Raw genomic sequence first — 18,516 nt, 5'->3', positions numbered from 1 at the left:
GGCCACAGGCCATGCCCCATCCCAAACTTTTCACAGATGACAACAGCAAGGGTTGTGCCAAAGAGTTTCCACAGCAAAGCATCCCGCGCCACTGAAAGGGCATTCTGGCAACCCCTTCTTTCACAACTGAGCCAGGGGCTGGGGAAGGGTAGCAGTTGGCAGCACATGCCAACTGGAGCATTTGGTTCATAGCTGGTATACCTGGTCTAGCTTTGCCCGCGGGACATTCTGCTGATGGTAGGCCAGAATGGAGTCAGCTCGGCCCTGCAGGACAGCTTCTGCAGCTCTGGGGAGAGAGCACAAATCGCTTGAGAACAGGCACTGTGCCCCATCCTACCCATCCCCAGCTGCCACCTCCGCTCTTCAGTCCTGCAGAAAGAGGGAAATCTCTGGAGGTCACTGAGAAGAGTGAATGTTCTCAGAGCCTTCCCACCTGTCCTGCACATGTCCCCTGAGGATCTCCAACTGAGGATCACTTGCCCTGAAGTTTCCCTCTTCCCATGTCCTGTGACAGGCTTTGCCTTCTGCCTGCTGCCCTAAGGTGGCTGTCACCCAGACGCTCTGGGATCTTCCGCACCAGACCTGTGGTACAGCAGAGCTCTAAAACTAAACAGACTAAGTTAAACAGACTAAACTAACTACACTACTATGACCCTGTGGCTGAGACAATGCAGGACAGAAGGGAGGAATTGTGTGGAGAACACCCAGACACTCCCAGAGACACCCACCCCTCAGATACTTCTGAATCAGCCCAGCAGCCTGCACTGCTTTGGGTGAATCATTCGTTGGATGCTGACTAGATGTGCTCTACAGCAGAGTGCAGCGCCAGGCATCGCCAGGAGGAAGTGGGCATCTAAGTCCAAGTTCGCCCACCCGTGGTGGCTGCCAGTAAACCTCATGAACCTCAGGGGGTTCCCACTCTGTGCAATCAGAGAGACACAGGTCTCTCCAGCTCTTCTGCACTCCACTGCCGTGTGCAGCGGACAGGTGTGACAAGGCCTGCCGGGACGGACGGAGTTTACCACTTACGTGTTAGCAAGGTGCGTTGTAAAGACGTAAACGAACTGTGACGGCTGCTTCCCTGCTCCGCCGCCTCCGCCTCCCACAGCCTCTGACCGCAAGCCGGGGGCAGCACCATGGGGCACGCCGGAAGCGCTGCTCTCGCTCAGGTTCGGCAGCGGGTTGGACCCTGGGCCAAGCTGTGGGGCCGTGGACATCGCAGGATCTGCTACATTACAGCCTGCGGGAGCAGAGGAGAGCGCGGGAGCGCCGGGACGAGCCGCCGGCAGGGGGCGGCCCCGGCCCCCCCGTCCATCGCCAGCCGCTCTCGCAGGAGACCCGCGATTAATATTAATAAGCATTGCAATTACCAGGGGCATGCCCTGCCTTCCTCTCCCTTCGCCCCTCAACGCAACTGGCTCCCTGCTCCCCTCCAGCTGCCTCTCCCCACCGCAGCCGCTCCTGCAGCCCGACCCTGCCACTGCAGCATCTACACAGGAGACGTGGCTGGGAACCTGGTGCGGGGACACTTCCAGCCCCTGCCCCCGGGCAGCCCCACCGTGGCCCACTCCCGCCACGCAGACCTGGGAGCAGGCTGTGACAAGGGAAGTGGAACTTTCCCTTCCCACACGGGCTGTGGAGTGTGCTGAGAAGCACAAGGGAACATTATGGAGAGGATGGTGACAGTGCGCTGGCAGCTCTCCTTGCTTTCCTACACATTCATGTTCTCCATCAGAGGACATGGGCATCTCCTGGCTGCCACTCTGACCAGGGTGGGCATGCCCGACCAGAGTTAAGCTGGGCACACTTTCAAGATGGTAATTCTGCTGATAGTGTGGCCAGAGCAACATACAGCAGGGACATTCAACCTCAATGCCTTTTCCTCCAGCATCTCAGTAGCATCTTCACAAAGATGCTTCACAAAGTGAGGTTCCACATCTCACTACATGGCAAAAAAAAAATTCTCACAGCGCAAGGAGCACCAACTGCAATGCCCCCCCTCCTCACCACACACCCGGCTAAGTGAGCACACACAGGTAAAAAGGTGCCAGTGTCACCAGCCCTGCTGAGCTGCAGGAAGGATCTAGCTTTACTCAAGCTTGTGAGTTGGTAAGGAGGCAGTCACTCACTGTGTGCATTGCTGATGGGCTTGTCGTCTTCTTCGCTGTCTGGCCCAGAGCACCACTCATCGCCGCTGTATGGCTGTTTCCTTTCCAGCACGCACCGTCGCTTGCTACGGGGAGCCACCTCACCTGCAAAGCGACAGAGCCATCAGAGGTGCTGAGGAGACCTGGCAGGGACTGGGAAGACTGGGGTCCTGCCCAGCTGCATGCTGGCAGTGCTGACCCAACAGGGATGCACTGGGCAAGAAGCCTTACACCAACATCTGCCCAGTGCTGCTTAAGAACCTGAAGCATCTGATCAGTCTGGGCTTCTTGTCTTTGCAGCCAGATCTAGTGGGACTCCAGTGTGAGAGCCAGAGTTTCAGAATGAGGTGTATTTCTTACTGCCTGAAAGGAGTCTGCGAACACAGGACGTGTCCACCTGCTGTTCAAAATAGGAGAGCTTTGGGCATTAACCATAAATTTAAAGGGTCTGTGATTTAGCAATCAAAACCTGAATACAGAATGGAATAGTGCGTTCGCATCCTTTGTAGGAACAAGAGACAGACTCTGCCCTTTGCTGATATCAATCGGGCAGGGGCCTTCATGCCCTCTGTAAACTCATGTGCTCCCTCCATTTCTCAGATGGGACTGATGCAGCTCAGAGAGGAAGTAGCTTGCCTTAAAGGCACTGAGGGGACTCAGGGACAGCAACCAGACCCATGCTTTAACTAATTTTTTGCCCTCCTTTTTTTACATCATCTAGTGGTTTCCAGGCCATATTCACATGATCTATCAGTGCATTACGAACATAAGAGATTCGAGCATTTCTGACCAAGTCATTTAAATAATTTTCTTGTGGAAGTGTGGGCTACAAGACAGTTCTTGGATAAAGCTACAAATGCTTTTGATCAGTGGTGTACACTTACCCCTGCAACTCCAGGTACTGTCTACTCATTCTACCAAGGCATGGCTCTGGCCTAAGCCAGTCAGGCAACACAGCTCTGGCTGTGAAAGCAAATGCTTAGGGACACAAGCCATAACAGCAGTTCTGCGCCTGGGGACTGGGTTTGAGTCTCCGTTGGAACCAAGGGCACCACTGGGATTTCTCCTCCCACCACCATGAGATGCTCAAGCGTCCCATGGAGCCATTGAGCACAGAGCTTGGTGGAATGCAAGAGGCTATGGGGAAGGTTGGCAAGGGCAGGAAAGCCAAAGAGTTTAGAAGCACTGACTCAGCCCTTTTCCAGAAGCCACATGCTGTAACACAAGAGTCATCCATCGCTGACAAAACCACAGAACTGTTCAGACAGTGACCCTCACAGCACCTCCTTGCTAACCATGACCGAGTTGTTGGGCAGCTGCAAGAACACCACAAAGGCAGCTCTCTGCCAACAGCAAGGAGACAGAAAACAACTCAACTGAGTCTCAAGTTGAAAGTCTGCACATTGCAAAGCAGGGGCAGTTTCAGTGAACCACACTGTTGCTTAGCTGGCCTCAATAGCCCATGAAAATCAGTCCAAGATTCTGGGTATAATAAAGAGTTTAGGGAGTGAAATGCAAAGCTAATGAATGCTCAGCTACTCTGGTCCCAAAACTGTGAATGTGACAAACAGTGATGCAAAGTCACACAGGCAGCCAGGACATGGACAGAAGAGAGCACAGAAACTCAAAATGTTCCCATCCCAAGTCCTGCCAGGATGCCTGGAGCAACTGAGGGGACAACATGCTGAGGAAAGGTTTAGGAGAGTGTTACCTTTTGATTCTGTGTCCTGTGATGGGGTGCTGACTTCTCGCTGTTCTCCAGAGTCCACTGAGATGCTTCGCTCCCGTTTCACCTTGCCCTTCAAGGAGCTGAAGTTTGGGACAGTGTTCTGGCTGTTTTTCAGTCCAGAGTTGCCAGGGGAGATCTGAGTGGCCTTACTGCCATGGCTGCCTGCCCCCACACCCTTTGAGCCCAGGTTACACGTGGGTGCTTGGCTCACATTGTGGTGCTGGGCCAGGGCACCGCTGCTGCCTGCCTTGCCATGGCTGGGCAGTTTGTTGTCAGGGTGCATTGGCTTGGCTAAAGCTTCCCACAGCACCAGTGGAGGGAGCTCCCAGGCCCTTCGGTCAGAAACCTGCAAGAGAAAAGGGCAGCGAGTCACCAAGGTGCCCCTCACACAGGTGCAGTTGCTGGGGGCACAGCCCAGGATCAGGGCCCTGGGGCTGCTGCTTGGTTGCAGGGCCAGACAAAGCCCATGGCAAGGCACAACCCAGAGCTTCTCATGTCAGGAACGAGCACTGGCCCCTTTGAGCAATGGATCCTGCTCCACAGTTAGAGACATGCTGACTAGTTGTAAACTCCCATCAGGCATGGCAGATTTGCCAGCATTTCAAGGCACAGGCATGGACACAAGAGCCCTCATTTCCAAGGTCACGATGAAAAATGGGTGCTCCATGCCAACCTGGCCCTTTAGCGAGTGAAGGATCCTCGCAGCTAATTTGCACATGTTCCCAGAGCTCAGACAACTTTGTGACCCTGAACAGAAATCTAGTACCCTACTGGTTTCACAGACCCCTTCTGCTGCTAAATAAATTTCCTCTGCCTTGCAAAACACAAAGGACACAACAGAGCAGACAGAAAATGGTCTTGAAGCAAGCCTATAAAAAGAAAACTGGGATGGAGCAGGGGATGAAGGAGGTTAAGGCAACTGAGAAGGTGGCAGTGGGCTGCAAGGCAAGGGCAGAGCCAGGGTGTGCAGGCACTCATCAGACAAGAGGTATCCCTGCCTCTCCCAGGGGCCTGAGGGACCATTCCAGCTCCTTCTCCAAGGCCCTGGGTGATGGAACGTCCACTTCAGCGGGAACTTCCAGCCCAGCAGGATGATGCAATGTGCCACAGGCCTGCCGGGATAGCAGGGTGAGGCTCTCCTGCTCCAGACCCAGACCAGCTTTCTGAATAGCCCTGCAGGCTGAAGCAGAGCCTGGCAGAGAAGAGGATGTTAGGGCAGAGCACGGAAGCTTCTGGGCTGGGGGACATGCATGCAGATAAGCAATACTGCAACAGCCCTCCTTGCAGGATCTAGCTGCCTTGGCAGAGTCTCTTGGGCTTGCACTAGGAATATTCCCCTTGGAGCTCTGCACAGGCATTAGAGATGACTGGGATGTGGCTCCACATCACATCATGTATTCTGGAAGGCCACTACCAACCCTTGGTTTAACACACAACTCTGGTAACTGCACCCTAATCCTAACCCTGTCACAGTCTTTTTTACTTCCTGGGAACTAGGAGGGAGGGAGAGTAAACCACGTGTTCATGGAAGCTGAGGTATTGCTCTCTGTTTGCTCACATCCGCTATATGCTTTGCATGACACCCCCACAGTGCACTCAAGAACCTTTCCTGTGCACAGGCAGAGAAATTTCCCAGCACACAGGAAAGGGTGTTACTGGGCCCAGGGTCTGCTCCTCCCATCTGGACCATGCAGGCCAGATGCTGCGCACAGATTTCTTCTGCCACCCAGGGACAGGAAGCACCGGCTCCAGACCAAACCCCACATCTCTAAATAGCACCGCGAGAGCTCAGCACGCTGCTCCTGGCTTGCCAAAGGCAAGCCTGGAGACACCATCAGCAAAAGCCAAGTGCTCACTCTGCCAGGGCAAACCACTGCACCCTTGCAATGCAAGCAAAGAGGGAAGCACACTTGGCAAACCCGTAATCCCTGAAAGGCTGCAATCGCCACAAGGCGCAGGCTGCAGCTTGCCATCCACCACCAGCGAGTTCTCTGCCTGAAAAAGGGTCTTCTCAGCACCTGCCTCCCTGCGAGCTGAGCCGGGGGCTGCTGGCACGTTGCGCAAACAGCAACCAGCGCTGAGGCACAGCCCGCCCAGGCATTCCTCCTTAGTTAGTGGGATCCTTCGTGCACAGCTTGGCCTATCACCACTTCCTAACTAGCGAGTCACTCCCTCCTCCTTTTCCTCCGCCTCCTCCCCACGCACCTCGACAAGGGCTCTGCTCTAGCCTGGAGGAAGATGGTGAGCCACAGCACTGATTAATTTTCACAGCACATAAGGGAGTTGCTAGCCCTTTAAGTGTCAGCCAGTCTCGCTTGCTCGCTCTTGTTCTCTAGGGACCTATTAATAGCAGCTGGAAAGATCACATCACTCTCTGGATATTTATACCCCTCATTCCACACCAGGAGAGATTTATGTCAGAGCTGCCGTCCCAGTGCCTGCCCAATTGCTCTGTCAAACCGCTCGCAGGGGGAGGGGAGCCGAGGAGGGAAGGAGACATGGAGAGGGCAAGCGGGGAGGAGGAGAAGGTCCATATGGCACAAGCTGCAGCGTTAAGCACACACGCTGCCCGCAGCCACTGGCTGGCCAGCCGCAGGGAGCCTTCAGCCCCGCTGGAAGAGGTTGCTGCCAGACAGCATTCCAGAAAGCAAGCCCTGCAGCAAACTCCCGCTACTGGTGGCCCAGAGCCCCCCCCCCGTGCCGCACTCGCAATCCCTGCAACACGCTGCACCACAGTCCCGAGGGTCACAAACCCACTGACTCAACGGTGCCACTAAACCCGCTGAGGAAGTGCTCCTTTTCGATGGTAGGCTGGGAGATCCAGATCTGCCTATGGCAAATCTGCACGGGTACAATATCGTGTTTGAAACAGATCCCAAAGCGCTTCACCGAAAATGTGAGTGCTCAGCAGCACTGCAGCACAACCCTAGTACGGCATAGCATGAGCAGAGAGAAAGAAGCCCAGGGCCCTGCAAAGCCCAGGCCTGCAGAGTCCAGAGATGCACCCCCTGTCCCTCTGGTTCTCAAATGACACTGCAGGGAACACACACATCTCGATCACGGAGGACCTGGCAGCCACCAGGATGAAACCTTCAGGTGCTGCCTGCAGCATGGATGAGCCTCACTGGCTGGGAGGTTCCTCCAGAACATTACATTTTTGGGACATTTATCTTCTTCCTTCATTTTGGACTAGCCTGGTGCTCCAGGGAAGACATTCAAAATCTTGCCTGAGGCAGGATGGAAAGCCACCCTGGGCTGACAGAGGGCCCTGGCTAAACCTTGGAAAGCCCTTCTCTTCTAGTCTCCACTCAAAGGGACCACACTCTTCTCACAATTCCTAGTGGGACAAATGCCAGAAGCAGCTGCCTGCGGATTCTGCTCTGCTTTTGGGAGCAGCAACAGTTGGATCTGTTGCAGATGCATAGTGGGGATCCACCCCAGCCTCTCATCTGTCTGACTGCAGCATGATGATAGGCATCTCGATTGCTGTAAGCTCCTTCCACATACCCCTTCCACACTAGATCTAAACTAGATTTCAGCAGGCATGCCACACATCTGGGCCACAGAAGATAATTACTTAGAAAGTAGATACACTGACACCAGGAGACAAACAATCCAAAACATCTTGAAAAGAACATGACAAAAAGAAGATTGCACAGAAATCTGTCTTCCTCCGCAGTTTAGCAACACACCCATTCCAGCCCAGTAGTTTTAAAGACAATAGCAAACTTAATTCCCAGTGGTTAAAGCAAGGAGCTGAGACTCTTGGGTTCTGCTCCCGGCTGCCACCAATTCCACTCGTGACCCTGAGCAGGATGTCTTGTTTCTGGGTGCCTTGATTCCCCCATCATTACACAGGGAGATAACCCAGCCTACCTCATGCAGGGAGGGAGGCTTACAAGGTACAGTAAGTATCTGTTGAATGAAGGGCTACATCTAAATGCAGAGAGTGTTTGCGCCTGGTACATCTGAAAAGCCTCAGCTTTAAATCAAAGACTGGGACCTTAGCAGACAAGAAACCTCGAACCAAAACAACAAAAACTGCTTTCAGTAAACCTCTGTCAGTACGGTCTGAACAGCAGCAGAGGGAGAACAGGAAGAAGCTCCAGGCAGGAGAGACTGAGCTGACATATTCACAGTCCGGGAATTGCTAGCTGATAGTTCAAGAAACCTGAAACCCCACTGCCTCCCCAGAGGACTTTCTGGTGAATCATGCTCCTGCTCCCTCTGATAACACAGATTCCCAACACTGCCGCAAAGAATGCAGAGCCTGAGCCTGCTGCCAGCCCTGCAGCTTCCACAGCTGGGAGCTGGCTGGCATTGCTGCCGTGCTATCCCTCTTGGAAGAAAGGGTGAGAGAGGAAGCCAGGAAAATGGAGTCAAAAAGGAAGGCTCTTCACCACATCTCCCTCCTATTGGATGCTGGGAAGAGCTCTTGTGAAACCCAGATGACTACCAGGTTATGCATACAGGGCAGACACCAGAGCCCCAGCCTCCTGAGCTGTGCGTGCCCAACAACCCAATGTGCCTGGCTCACCAACACCCAACATACAAGACAGGTCATGACAAGGTGATGCAATGCACAGAAAGTTGCCCAACTCCTCTCTGTCAGCCTGTCCAGGAAGTAACAAGACCTGGTTGCCACTGCAAACACCCTCTAAGCACATCACCTATGCTGATAAACAACCACAAAAATCCTCCAACCACAAGCTGCAATCTTGGACAAGCCCAATCCAAAACCTGTGGACACCACCACAAACTCACGTTGAATACCTTGGCTTTGGCAATGAGGGGTCCTAAGCAAGCTCAAGAGCTTCTTGAAGAAAGGCATTAGGCAGAGAACACCAGGAGAGACCCCAAAAACCCACTGACCCCTCCTGAAATACAACTCACTCCAAGTCTGGATGAGATAGCGGGCACAAGACCCACACCAGTCCTCCCAGGGTTAAGAGCAGAAGGGTTGAACACCTTAAAAAGAAAACCATACTATGTCAGTAAAATCAGCGTATTTTGTGGAGGGGAAGACTACCACAAACTTTCTAGAAGCAAGATTTCTGAAGTCTGAGACCCTTGGATCATTTCCGATTTTGAGAGAAGACCAGAATCAGAAACTTGACCTTTTTCATGCAAAAATGGTTGTTCCAAAACAATCCTTTTCGCAAGACCATTCAAGAGGTTTTGAGTCTGTTCCAGTGAGAAACAAAACCCTCAAAACCAGTAGCAAAACAGCACTGCTGTCAGCCAGCCAGCTCCAGCCAAGAGGCAGCAATGGGCTTGAACAGCCAGATGAGCCTGAAACCCACTCGAGCCCAACCAGCTCCAAGATCTCACACTGTTTAGTGACCAATGACTGCAGGATCGTCTCCTGGAGCCCAGTACAGAACATTTGCCTGAGCGTGTTCATCCCCAATGAGAACAGCCTTAAACCAGGCTGCTACTGCTAAAGGTGTTCTCATGTGACCTTTGCTTTGGCCAGCTGGACTTAGAGACATTGGAAGGCAGGGAGTTCCACTGGGCAAGGCTCTGCCAACATGTTTTCAAAATGTCATGAAATTGTCTTGCTCTTATACATCAGACTGATAGCCTGGAGAAGCCCATTCTCACTTCTGTTCATTTCTTGGATCCTTCTCACGCCATTTTAAATAGCAGATAAGGTGGTACCCTTGCCAGGTGTATGGGAGGGTTCTAAAAGACCTGCAGAGAGAATCTAATGTTCTGTTGAATCCTAGCAGTTTTCAGAGTCATTTTGGCAGGCCCTGCTGATCTCCTGCCATTTGGAGCTGTCTCAGGAATGATGCATTTCTGTGGGGCTGCTTGGCCACAAGTCTCAAAGGTCTTTAGTAGGACAAAACCTCAGATTCACGTTCCCTACCACCTAGGGACAGACATCCCACGTAACATGGGTGGAAGCTGAGGCTCAGAGACAGTGAGGTAAATTGGGAATGCCATTTGCTTTCTGTCCGGCACCCTACTACGTTCCTCCTGTCATAGCTTTAGCCCATCGGTGTTAGAAGATCTTTTTCTAGCCCTTCCTTATCCCCAGTTCAACAGCTTCTCCCACTCCTCCCCTCCTTACTGCAGCCCCAGCCAGAGCCTGGCTTCCTGTCCTGTGCTCAGGGAGTCTCCAGGTCTAACACCACATTTGCAGATCTTTCTAGCTTCCCAGTCCAACTGGCACGCTCCCTACAGAAACCCTGCATGTGCCAGACATTACTCGACAGTCGCATGTGGCTCTATTGAGATGATAACGAGGAATTATTTCATACACCGGCTCATGGGACTTGCTGGGGACAGGTCAGCACGGGACGTGCAGGAAGCTGCAGGTGCCCACATGCGGGGCAGCACAGCCACCTGCACACTGGGGAACAGCATCTAGTAGGTCAGGGAGCAAAGCCAGAAGTCTCTTCCAAAGGTACTGCTGCTGCTCAGGAAGCTTCAGTTTCCTCCAAGGCAGGATCTCATCTGTATATGAAGGGAGCAGTTTCCCTGTGAAAACCCTTCTGGCAGATATCACCACAGGCTGCAACACAAGGCCACAGCACAGACCTCCTTGGGCAGTTGCTGCATGGGATGAAGAGACCTCCTCACGCCATTCCCACTGTGTTTGTGCACTAAAGCTACTGGGATTGGATGAGTAGTGCTAAAAAGCCTTGCTGGTGAGCTGTGCCTCACACTGCTCTCTGCTACACCAGCTCTCCTGAGCAGCAGGGCTCACAGCTGAGACCTTGAAACCACAAATTTCTCAAAAGAATCACAAGGGAGACATGTCTTGCTGAGGGTCACACGTCTCAGGTAAATGGCTGATGCGGCTGAGCCTATCAGGACAGTCTTTCAGCTGCATCTAGGATTCAGTACCTGCTTTAGGATCCTTTGGCAACAGCAAAAGAAGTTCATGAGATGTGAGCAGTGTGCAGGACTGGAACTCAGCAATGCCAGAGCTTCACAAGGAGCTTCCAAGCTTTAACACAACAGTTTCTGCTATTATTTTTAGCAGAAAGTCTCTCTGCAGGGCTCTGTGACAGACTAGCCATTGTCAGCAGGGCCATCACACTGGGTCCCTTCCCTGCCCACTGTCTACAGCCAAAGACGCAAGGGTTCCTGAGCACCCCGGGGTCTGCTGCCCATGGCTGTTCCAGCTTCATGCCGGCTGTCCAGAAGCACCAGGAGATTTTCTGGGGTGTCACACTCGGTGCCCCACCTCTGGGCCTGAGGCCACTAGGTGTCATTGTCACCCAGGGATGCACAGCCTGGCCAGGGCTGAGCACGGGCCAACTTGCTGCACCTCCCACCAGCACAGAGGCACTCTTGGACCCCAGGCTTCCTTGGCACTCCAGCCCTCACACCGGGGCCTCCGCGGAGTGCAGAGGGTTCTACTGGGGAGCAGAGCCACGCACCATGTGCCTGTAGCAGATGCTTACTCCACTTTCTCAGATAAAGGCAGCACAGAGATGTCTGTTGCACACTGAAAGAGAGGGCTAGGCATTCCATACTACCTTGCAGAAAATTTCCACAAAACACCAGCTCTCCTTTGAGCAAGCTCAGGTGACTTTCCAGCCTGAAGAAGGGCACAGTCTTTGCAGACAGGGTCCCAGCAGGAAACCCTTGTGGAAGGGACATCCCTACCACCTCTCAGCACCATGTACCCCAGCTGCACCACATGGTGCATGCCAGCATGCCAGCAGTGCAACAACCTGGTTTGCCTTTGAGGAGGCTCATGACAGAGAGTTGGAGAAGAGTTGGACTCCTTTCCTCCACCCAGTCCTGGCACTAAATGCAACATACAAAGGACACACCTGCACAAAAAGAAGAGGTTGGAGCACCTGCAGACCTGCAAACTGCCTGGATTGCAGCACCACATCTGTGCAACTGAGTACACACACGTATGTACCCCAGCACACCTGGGGAGAGGGAGCTGACAGAGAAATGAGGGGAAGAGGAGGAGGCAAGGCTGGTTGCCACAACACCTTGCCCCCCACACTGCCCTCTGCCAGCCCAGACTGCAGAAGAGATGCAGAGAACTGCCGAGCACTCCTCCAGGATTATAAATACCAAGCCCGGCAGCAGCAGAGCCTGGGCTCTATATTTAAACCCCAGCTTAGGTCACTTCCTTTTCCCAGCAGCTCCCTCCAGCCCCCACCCCGTTGCCTCGTATTTGCATGCCATCGTGACTAAGGCACATGGGGTGTAAGGTCAAAGGGGAAGCGGCTGTGCAACTGCCTCGCAGGAAATTCCACCCTGGGAAACCTTTCACCTTCCCCAGTGCAGAGTGGATTGGCACGGGCAGCAGAGATCTTGCTGCTGAGTGGTGGCAGCTGCCTGTGGGCAGTACTAGGACTCCAGTGCTGGGCTAGAAAGGAAGGGAGAGACCTTGAGGAGAGGGGAGCCACTGCTCCCCATCTGGCTTTACCATCAGTCTGGGCTAGCACTGATCTGGAGAGAGGTTGCTCCACTGTGCACCCCAAGAGAGCAGTGCTCTACCCCCTCCCCACACTTCACCTTCACCCCCAGAAGCCTCCACTGCACCTAAAGCTGAAATTCCCCAGCTTCTGCCACTTGAGGGGTGCAAAGAAGAACAGCCTTCCCCACAGACCTCCAAGTCCCAGGGGCTACTCTGCCCTTCCACAAACACTCCCACAGCATATCGAGCTCCTCCAGAGACACAACGCGCTAACCCTGACCCAGGCCTCCAACCACCCAATGGGAAAAAGGCAGAAAGAGCCAGAAATCATCCCGTTTCCCTAACTGCAGCCCTCTGGGTCAGGCAACAAGCCTCCTGTGTAGCAGCAGATGTACACCCACAGATGGGGAGAGGGCCCAAAGGCAGCCTGTGCTGGGGCTACTCACAGAGAGCCCTTCTGACCCACCAGGAGAGACAGGTCTTGTTAACTTACAACTGGCCAAGTAGGCAAGGGCTTCTGAGGCTCTCAGGAAGCTTTGGGGTTTGCAGTGGTCCTTGCGGCCAGAGCCCAGGTGCCCAGACTCAGCCAGATCAAGCTCTGAAGCATTGTTTGCACTAGGTAAAATCACTGGGTACAGTCACAAGTGCTCCCAACTCAGCCCCTGGCCCTCCTCAGTCAACTCCAGTTATACTCTTATTTAAGAAACTGAACCTATTGAAAAGTTATTGCATCAACAAGAGACCAGGATACAAATGACAGGAGAAGAGTGCCAAGGACACTGAGTGGGAGAAGAGGAGATAACAGATCTTTTGGAAGCAGGGTAGCTGTTTAGGTTATGATATAAGCAATTTGGTGTCAGGATGTGCAGAAGAACTAATTGGTGACTTTCACACAGTGTCTATTAGGTTTCTAAGTCCTCGGCTGTCTGTATTACCAAGCCATTCTCCAGTCTCTGAGCTGGCATGAGACATGCCAGGGTCAATATCCCTGAACACCAACATCTAGAAAGTTTCCCATACAGAGTCTTGGCATGCTGGCCAAACAGTTTTTCCTCTCCATCATCCCACAGATTCTGGAGAGGAAGTCTGTGACAGAGCAGGGGTGCTGAGGGAGCCCTGTAACCCCTGGAATCAGCTGACAGGGAAGCACACACACCAGAAAGCTGTGGAGAAGCATCACTGCTATCAAAAGACAGGCAATGCAGAGCTGGCAAGCAGAGCAGGACATGGGTGTCCAGCTCCTTTGGCCAGCAACAGGGTACTTGTTGTCCTCTTTGGCACATGGACACTGCGCTCTGGCTCCGAGCCTGCACCTGCAGGGAGGCATGTCTGTGCCCTCCAAGGCTGTGTCTCCACCACAGGAACCAGAAGCCACAGCAGACCCCGAGCAGCTCGTTTGCCTGAGATCACGTTACGGGACAGGAAGGAAGAAGGCACTTTGATCAGCCTGGAATTGCTTTAAACAGCTTCCACACGGATACCTCAGCCATTGGAATTAGCCCCCCAAAACCCCAAACATCCCATTCCTAAAGACATATCCTGCTCTGGCATGCACATCAGGGCAAGAGCAACCCAGCCACCGATGACCCTGCTGGAACGAGGGCTGTTCCCAAGGCAAGGTCACAGCAAAAAGAAGCCTGGAAGAAGGCAGAGAGCCTCCCTATGCCTTGTCAGAGGAAATCAAGGCTCAGCAGGGCCCTGCCTCTCGGGTGTACGCCTTCACCACAGGCGCGTGCTGGCTGTCCTCAAAACAGCAGCAAGCAGCAGGTTTGGAGGCAGCTGGCAGAGACAGGCTGGTGCTCCCCTGCAGCTCCCCTCCTTGCACTCAAGAGAAGAGGGACCTCCTCCACCTGTCCATGGGACCTCCTGCCTCAAAGACCTGAGACAAGCTCAGTTGGTTAGAACACGGTGTTAATAACACCAAAACTGTGTTGGTGTTATTCACTTAAGAGCTAGACTTGATGATCCCTTCCAACTCCAAATATTCTGTGATTCTGTAATGTATGCCTCTCCTACAGCCTGCTCCTGGCAGGCAGAGGGTTAACGATGCCCAGGGAGCCACAGGCAGCCTCCTCCTTGCCCTCTAAGGAACAATGGAGCCATTGTGGGAGGCCAGGCAAGTGTGGGCAGATCCCAGGACTGGCAGTTGCCCAACTGGGTTCGTTGTTACTGCCAGGCTCTCTCTCTGCCTCCTCAGGTAGGAGGAGAGCGGTGGCTCCTGGCCTTTCCTGTGGGCCCTGGAAGAACACAGGACCAGCCCAGCCACAGGAACACCACACCAGCATGCCTGGTGGCCCTGCTGAGAGCAACTTCACTCCTACCAATTTGTCTGGGTACAAAATGCAGTCAGACAGCCACCAGCACTAAGCTGCCAGCTGACACCAGCATGCAGCAGACCAGACTGTGAGCCGGCTGCTGAGCGCTGCCAGCACTGCCAGCACCGCACCTGGGTCTCCAGGAGGATCAGCTGTGCTTCCAGGATGTGCTGGGGGGGCTGCAGCAGCAGAAACTAGGTTTTTCTCACCCCAAAGTCACATTTCAATGCAAGTGATGACCTGTGACCTAGAGCTTCTGGGAAACTCGAGAACTCCTCCACATGACACACAGGTGAGAAGTGAGAACACAGCTTGGGGGGGAGGGGGGCACAACAACAGTGACTGTTTTCCAAGTCTGAAAGTGTGGGAATAAGCAAGGAAGCAAGCAGCTCCAACATACTTCCACTCTCTACAGATTTGCATCTCCCAGGCCCAGCACATCAATGTAAAGAAAACTTGGGGATGCTCTGAATTCACACCCTCAAGGCACAGACCTGACCCCTGGCAAAGTGGCAGCACCACTGGAAAGTCCCACACTGAGGCAAGGCCAGCACTCTGTCATGCTCCCAGACTTTCCAGCAGAGCCTTGTGCCCCCTCGGGCATGGAATCAGGGTACACGACAACAAACTCAGCTCATTGAGGCATACACACTGAGCATCTGCGTGAAATGCTTGGCCAAGAACCTGACTGGCCGAATAGCCTGACTTATGAGCCACCTCCAACATCACAAGCAACTCCACAGGTGCACAGGTGCACAGCAGTGCAAAGACAAGTGGGAAACAGCTCTGTACTGCTCAGCACTGCCTCTCTGGGACTCCCATGCTGGGCACAAGCCGGTAGGCAGAGTGCAGCTCCAAACATCTGTATTAGTCTAAGTCCTGACAGAGGAAAGGTACAGCCCAGGTGCAACCCCCCAGGTGGGGGTTGGTCTCTTCTCCCAGGCACCTATCAGTAAGACAAGAGGGCTCGGTCTTAAGCTCTGCCAGGGGAGGTTTAGGTTAGATATTAGGAAGAAATTCTTTACAGAGGGGGTAATCTGGCATTGGAATGGGCTGCCCAGGGAAGTGGTGGCTTCTCTGTCCCTGGAGGTTTTTAAGATGAGACTGAATGTGGCACTTAGTGCCATGGTCTAGTAACCACAGTGGTGTTGGACTTGATGATCTCAGAGATCCCTTCCAACCCGGCTGATTCTATGATTCTATGATTCAATCTTCCCATTTTCAGGAGTACAAACACAGGCCAGCACAGTTCCCTGATCTGGCAGCACCAACTCTGCCAGCAGTACCCATCTCCATTTCTTTTTTATCCAGTCTCCCAGTGCCTCACACTCACTCGGAAATGCCACTGCTCCCTAATTTTGCCAGAGCTGGGCTGACAAGCAGCTTGAGCACACTCACACAGTTCCCCAGGTTTGCACCCCAGTTCATGCTTTCAGAGGTGGTGCCTTCTTCCCTGCAACTCTCAGATAGCCACTCTGTCAGTTCTTTCCATGTCCCACCTGAGGACTTTCTTCCTTGCCCCCAGATCACTCTCCCCCATTGCTGGTACTCAGCTCCGTGAAGGCCCTTCAAGACATGCCAGACAATTTAAATAAAACACTCTTTCAGACCCCAAACAGGAGGCTGGCTGCTCTTGAAGAAAGGACTGCAAATAGAGCTGTCACCCCACTGCCATGCTCCCCGCTTTGCGGCTAGCTCTGTTTAACAAAGCAGCACAACCCACAGATGGATTTTGCTCTTCCCTAAATGCTCAAGCATGAGGGCCCAAGATGAGGGCGGGTAAAAACATCTGACGGCTCTGACAGGGCAGGGTTTAATCTGCATCTCTTTACAAGACTGCATGCCTGAAAGAAAACACAATATCTCCTTCCAAAAAGGAAAAGGAAGAATCTGGGTAACCTCTGGTTAAAAGAGAAAGGGAAAAAAAAAAAAAAAAAAAGAAAAGAAAAAGAGAAAAAATGAGGGCAAGAGGGACAAAACAATCTTTGTCCTCATTTTGCTGGTCACGCAAGCACAGGGCAGTCACAGTACCCGCTGCCCCAGCTTGGACAGCAAATAATAACCACAGCCAGCCCAGTTTCATCAAGGCTTACAGAAACCAGGCTCCACGGTCTAGGGAAAGCTGCATCCCTGTGCTTAAGAAAGAGGTAGAGTATAAATGGGATTTCCAGACTACACTGATAATTGGCTCACAGAAACCAGATAGGACAGCACACCCTCAGAGGTCACTGCTCGGCTCGACCACGTTTGCTCCAGACACTGTCCCTTTAAACTTGGCTCCAGAGACCACACAAGGGTTAAAGCTGCCTATAAATATCTCTTCTCAGCAGGGCTGCTGCTCTGAACCCTCCAGCCATCTGTTCTAGCTTTCCCCCATCTAAGACTCTAACATCTGAAACACGCTCACAATTCTTAGGAGTGCTCCCAAAAATAGCCCAGTGCCGTGGCTGTGTCTGTGAGTGCATGTATGCCCTGTATGCCTGCGCCTGTGCCGGCACAAGCCCGGAGCCATACAGATAGGAACGCGTCTGCTTCTGTGACAGTGAGCAGGCCCGCACCAGCATGGGGTCTGTTTGCATCCATGCTGGTGTGGGTGTGCCTGTTTAACCGCAGATCCATGGGAATCCGCACGAGCGTGTTCACGCCGGTACGAACCTGCCTCTGTCCGCGTGTGCGCGTCTGTACCAGTGCGTGGGCGTGAGACAAGGTGGAGGCCTCTCTGCTGGGGGATGTCATGGCAATCCTGCCATGCTTCCTTCTCCGCAGGACACCAGTGCTGCAGGACACAGTCAGGCACCTCTCCTTCTGCAGCCTGGCCCTGCTTGGCCTCAGCATGAATCAGGGAAGTCCTGTCCTGGGAAGTCTTGCCATCCCCAGGCCCTGGCACTATAATCCAGACAGGGAGCCTACCCTACAGCACAGCAGGGAAGGGAGGATGCTGGTTCTCTCGTTCAGTGCTTGGCTCAGCAAATTCAGCAGTCCCACCTCCGGGCACCAGAACCTCACTGCGAAAGCAAGTAAAGCCTGATCTGCATGAGGCCCAGGACACACCATCCTGCTCACATCCAGCTGGGGCTTGCAGGATTTCCTCAAACACTCCACAGAGAGAGCCAGGGCAAGGTTGCAGATATGACAGTTTTGGAGCAGAGTGGGCTCGAGTCTCTAATAGCTCTTTCCAAATATCACAGACATCAGTGGATTCACTCTTCCTACTGCCAAGCCCATTAGCCTCACTCCACATGGGCAGACTCAGGAGACAACAATCATCTTCATGGTCAAATACAAAAGAGGGAATGAGCTGTCGGCTCCCAATCTAGACATATTGTCCAGGAGCAGACCATCCTTCTGAGCATCCTCAGGACACAGTGCTGTCCACCTGCTCTGCGCCAAACACAGCTCATACTCAAACACCTATTATTCACTGGGGACCATCACAAAGAAGCTCAGCCCTGCCTGCTGGCCCTGCTGACATCACATCACAGGGTGATGTGCATGCATGGCCCCAGGGAGGGAACAAGCAGTGTCCATCCTCCACGTAGTGACAACAGCCCGAGGATCAGAGAGCAGCTAGGTTTTCATCTCTAACTACTTACACAAGAATTATTTTCCCTTCCAAACCAAGTAAAACTACAGACAAAGCCTCAAACACAGAAGTGTCTGGCTGTACAGGATGGAGTTGTCCCAAGGTGCTCTATTTCTGCCAGTCCCTAACCCCCATGGGGATATGATGGGGAATACCTGCCACAACGCAGCACACATGGTGCTAAGCTTCCTCGTCCAGCACACACACACAGAGCCCACTGGTGGGAAACACTGTGGGGGGCTCTCACAAGACTGTACCTGCAGGTGTGGGCCAGTGGAAGGCCACTGTACTGGACTGCTGCACTACTGAAGTGTCATTTGCCTTTTTCCAGAGTGCATTCAAAA

The 18,516-nt window shown here is 53.2% G+C and overlaps 1 protein-coding gene across 4 annotated transcripts in view; it reads right to left on the bottom strand.

Moving 5' to 3' along the window:
- The window catches only part of BCL9L (BCL9 like), a 49,706-nt gene that overhangs the window by 9,164 nt on the left and 22,026 nt on the right, over nt 1–18,516 (bottom strand). For 2 of the 4 annotated variants that reach the window (XM_018078662.1, XM_018078660.1), the window contains exons 1-4: nt 3,859–4,219; nt 2,130–2,252; nt 1,030–1,240; nt 202–286 (exon numbers count right to left, since the gene is read on the bottom strand). In XM_018078662.1, the coding sequence (XP_017934151.1) occupies nt 202–286; nt 1,030–1,240; nt 2,130–2,252; nt 3,859–4,159 (720 nt within the window). In that variant the 5' untranslated portion in view covers nt 4,160–4,219. Of the gene's footprint in view, nt 1–201; nt 287–873; nt 975–1,029; nt 1,241–2,129; nt 2,253–3,858; nt 4,223–18,516 lie in introns of those variants that run through there. The other 2 variants (XM_018078661.1, XM_018078663.1) reach the window with 2 other exon arrangements.

This window comes from Manacus vitellinus, unplaced genomic scaffold (assembly GCF_001715985.3).
Source record: "Manacus vitellinus isolate BGI_N305 unplaced genomic scaffold, ASM171598v3 scaffold_41_pilon, whole genome shotgun sequence".
NCBI lineage: Eukaryota > Metazoa > Chordata > Aves > Passeriformes > Pipridae > Manacus > Manacus vitellinus.
The sequence above is the reverse complement of the archived record's forward strand: the minus strand, read 5'-3'. Positions and strand labels throughout refer to the sequence as shown.